This window comes from Fundulus heteroclitus, chromosome 3 (assembly GCF_011125445.2).
Source record: "Fundulus heteroclitus isolate FHET01 chromosome 3, MU-UCD_Fhet_4.1, whole genome shotgun sequence".
Lineage (NCBI taxonomy): Eukaryota > Metazoa > Chordata > Actinopteri > Cyprinodontiformes > Fundulidae > Fundulus > Fundulus heteroclitus.
The window spans coordinates 31,300,471-31,304,165 of NC_046363.1; the positions used below are offsets into that span (position 1 = coordinate 31,300,471).

Below are 3,695 nucleotides of genomic sequence, written 5' to 3' on the forward strand. Positions count from 1 at the left end.
GACCTAAAGCAGAGGCGCACACCAGCACTTGTACTGGTTATTCATTTATTTTCCCAAAACTCATATTTTTAATATTTTGGCTGCCGTGGCCACAATTATTCTCTTCTGACCTTTTTGTTCAAATTTCTCACCAAATGTTTTTTTTTTTTCATACATGTTTATTAGCTCAGTGGAAAAACCCCCCAGACAACCAAAAGTAGGGGTTAATTGTGCGGAAACCTTGAGAAGGTGTACAGATGACATGATAGGGTGTGCTGTGATGTGGCAGAGGTGGACAAATAAGAAATGTAGAGCATGAGAAGACAGCAGATTTAGGGATTAAACATTTAGCTCCAAATCTAAAAACCTGATGATAACACAGTTTCACAGAAAAAACAAGAAAAAACCTGAAGATGGAAAAAAGCTGAGCTCAGCAGGTTAGTGGGGTATATATATGATCCACGGTGGGTCTGGATGTCTTCTGATCTCCTAAAAACCATGAGACTGCTCTCTGTTCTGCTGCTTGTCGGAGCTGCTGGTAAAGGGTGCACACAAACACCATTAACACTTGTTTTTATTTATCCATGCACTAACATACATAGCAACATTGCTGCGCCATAAAACCTAAAACAAAAAAACAAAAAAAAACAAAAACAGGATGATGTTGGTACCGTTTATTTTACGTTTTTTCTATTTTTTTCCCTCATTTGTCTGTGTGCTTCAGCGGCAGTTCCCCGCTACGATGGAAGGATCATCGGTGGGCAGGAGTGTGAGCCAAACTCTCGTCCTTACATGGCGTCCCTCAACTATGGGTACCACTTCTGTGGAGGAGTGCTCATCAACAAGCAGTGGGTGCTCTCTGTGGCACACTGCTGGTACAAGTATGTACGCAAATATGCATGACATAATGGCCTTCATCTACGAAAGGCTTGTTTTTGTGCCGTTTAAATTTGGATATTTGTCTCCTTTTTGTTGAAATGGTAAATGTGGGTGGAGGGCAAGGGTTATGAGCATATAGATAATTTTCCCATATTCTACATTACCTACCACAGAGTAATGTATTTAAAGCTCTGTTAATTTAGATTATTATATCTTATAGCCAATGAAACTCTATCTCCTTTTACCCCAGATTATCAGATATATAGAAAGATATAATATAATTTTAAATCCACAATACTATGTTATGACCTTGTCATGGCCTATATATTATTTGGTAATACAAGAAGAACATTAATTCACAGAAGGTCATTGATAAACAAGCTGCCCGCCCATCCATCCTTTCATCCATTGTCTTTTCTCGCTTGGCGAGAGGTGGGATACATCATTGGTTTGTCACCAATCCAGCACAAAGCAGCAGAGAAATACGCAGGACAAACAACCATGCAAGCACACACTCATACCAAAGGGCAAAGTAGAGTTAGTAATCAACCTAACATTTTTGGGACTGAGGAAGCTGTGGTACCCAGAGAGAATCCATGCATGCAAAATAAAAACATGCAAATTCCTCTCAGAAAGGACTCCAAGCCAGAATTGTAACCTTTTTTTCTCCCAGACAACAGCTCTACTGCAGCACTGGAAACGAAAAAGGTGATTTCATGTGGTGAATGATTTGGAGAGCCAAGTCATCTGCTGGTGTTGGTCCACTTTTTATATATCAAGCCCTTGGAAACATTTGAGAAACAGATGCTTCCTTCTGAAGACAAGTTTTACGCAGAGTCTGGTTTCAGAACTGTGAACCTGTCCCCTCTGCCAAAAGTACCAACGCATGCTTTGTTGACACTGGTGTCACTGTGCTTGACTGGTCTAATTGGTCTTATGTAATATTCACATTTCTTTAAAACTCTATTTTGGTTTTCATTAGCTTTAAGCTGTAATCACCAACATTAAAATGGGTAAATGTTTGAAATATGTCGACAAGTTGGCGTTATCATCTACAGAGATGCGTATTTTCCGACTATCAGCTTTCTAAATTTCTTGTCTCAGTCCATATGCGATGCAGATCTTCCTGGGAGAACATGACGTACGCGTGTTCGAGGGAACAGAGCAGCTCATGAAGACTGACAACATCATCTGGCATCCAAGGTAAACGCACCTCAGCTCTGGTCCAGCTTCTCTGCCTCTTCCCTTCAAGGACAAGTCTTTGGAGTTACTTCCCCACTTTTTGTCTATTGTGAGCTCTATGTGCATGTCAAAAGTGAGCAAAATCAAAACAGAAGACTCAAAATCCAAACCACGGAAAAGGAAGACATGAGTTCTGAACTGCAAAAAAAAAAAAAAAAAAAAAAATGGGGACACCAACAGAGACTTTTGAGCGAACGGTTGGTTTACTTCATATTAAAACGAAAATACACAGCACAACTTTTTAGGCCAACCAGCTCACAAAGTTAGCTTCAAAGAGACAGATGAAACACAAAAGGGCTTTAGCAGCAGAACATAAGAATAAAAAGTTTTTCTTTCTTTCTTTTTTTTTATATCAGTACAGACTGCAAATACAACGGCAAACTGTAATGGCTTTAAATTATGCATGCAATCAGTGCAGAGAAGCATTTCACTTTTAGCTGACTCCATGTGTAGCTATGACTACCAGACTCTGGACTACGACATCATGCTGATCAAGCTCTTCCATCCCGTGGAGGTGACTGAGGCGGTTGCACCCATCTCACTGCCCACCGGGTGTCCGATGGGAGGCCTACCGTGCTCAGTGTCTGGATGGGGGAACACCGCCACAGATGGTGAAGGTGATTCAAACTGTATAACACCGACAATGTAATCGCAGGAATGTTTTTCGGGTTTCTGTAAGGACCTCTGCGTTGCTGTCGTCACAGTGAACATGCCCACCCGTCTGCAGTGTTTGGATGTGCCCATAGTGGACGACAAGGACTGTGAAAACGCCTACCCGGGCATGATCACGCGCAGGATGGTGTGCGCCGGGTACATGGACGGAGGCAGGGACGCATGCAACGTGAGTCTCCCCAGAACTGAAGCGACGGCTGCGGATATGTTGGCCACTTTCTCACTTTGACGCTTGCTATATTTTCCAGGGTGACTCTGGCAGCCCCCTGGTGTGCCTTGGAGAAGTCCATGGCCTGGTGTCATGGGGACAGGGCTGTGCTCAGCCCAACTACCCCGGCGTCTACGTTAAAGTATGCGAGTTCCTCTACTGGATCGAAGACACTCTTGCAGCCAATCCTTAAAGAAATATATAAATATTTGCTGTCTTCCAAAACCAAATGGGTTGACCTTTCTCTAATTTCTCTCGCTGAATTTGAGTTTTTCTCAAGTTTCACATCGTTTTACACTTATTTTCTCACATATTTCAGAGAAAACAAATATCAGGGTGTAAGAAACAATTTCCACAGCAACTCAATACTAATAGGTCTGACATGGCTTGAGTGAGACTCAGGAACATGATATTAAAATGATTCACAAGCTTTTTTCTTTCTTCATGTTTGAATGTGGTGAAGTAGCGTTAATGATTTCTTAGCTATAATTGCTCCTTGCAAGTAGGTTAGCCTCTTTCGGCGTCTCCATAATACAAATTACCAGGGCCCCTTTTTTATGTCTAAGTCGCTCATTAAATGTTTTGATTAAAAAGAAGACAGCGTGCGAGACTGTTTAGAAATTAAAGCTGAATTCACCGTGCTGATAATGTCGATGTGATTATTGAACAGCAGGTTGCCACAGCGGGATTCCCACCCTCTCCTCTTTTTCAGCGG

At 41.9% G+C, this 3,695-nt stretch overlaps 1 protein-coding gene across 1 annotated transcript; it reads left to right on the top strand.

The window, feature by feature from the left end:
- Nucleotides 1–471: 471 nt before the first annotated feature.
- On the top strand, nt 472–3,410 carry LOC105939657 (trypsin). Its single transcript, XM_012881913.3, has 6 exons — nt 472–517; nt 704–860; nt 1,963–2,061; nt 2,554–2,717; nt 2,805–2,941; nt 3,021–3,410. The coding sequence occupies exons 1-6, from the start codon at nt 478–480 to the stop codon at nt 3,171–3,173; spliced, it is 750 nt and encodes a 249-aa protein (XP_012737367.2). The 5' UTR covers nt 472–477; the 3' UTR covers nt 3,174–3,410.
- Nucleotides 3,411–3,695: the final 285 nt, after the last annotated feature.

Excerpts from the sequence above, each read along its gene's own strand:
- LOC105939657 (XM_012881913.3), top strand. The coding sequence starts at position 478 with ATGAGACTGCTCTCTGTTCTGCTGCTTGTCGGAGCTGCTG. Across the intron at positions 518-703 it reads GCTGCTTGTCGGAGCTGCTG|CGGCAGTTCCCCGCTACGAT; the intron begins GTAAAGGGTGCA and ends TGTGTGCTTCAG. Across the intron at positions 2,942-3,020 it reads GAGGCAGGGACGCATGCAAC|GGTGACTCTGGCAGCCCCCT; the intron begins GTGAGTCTCCCC and ends TATATTTTCCAG.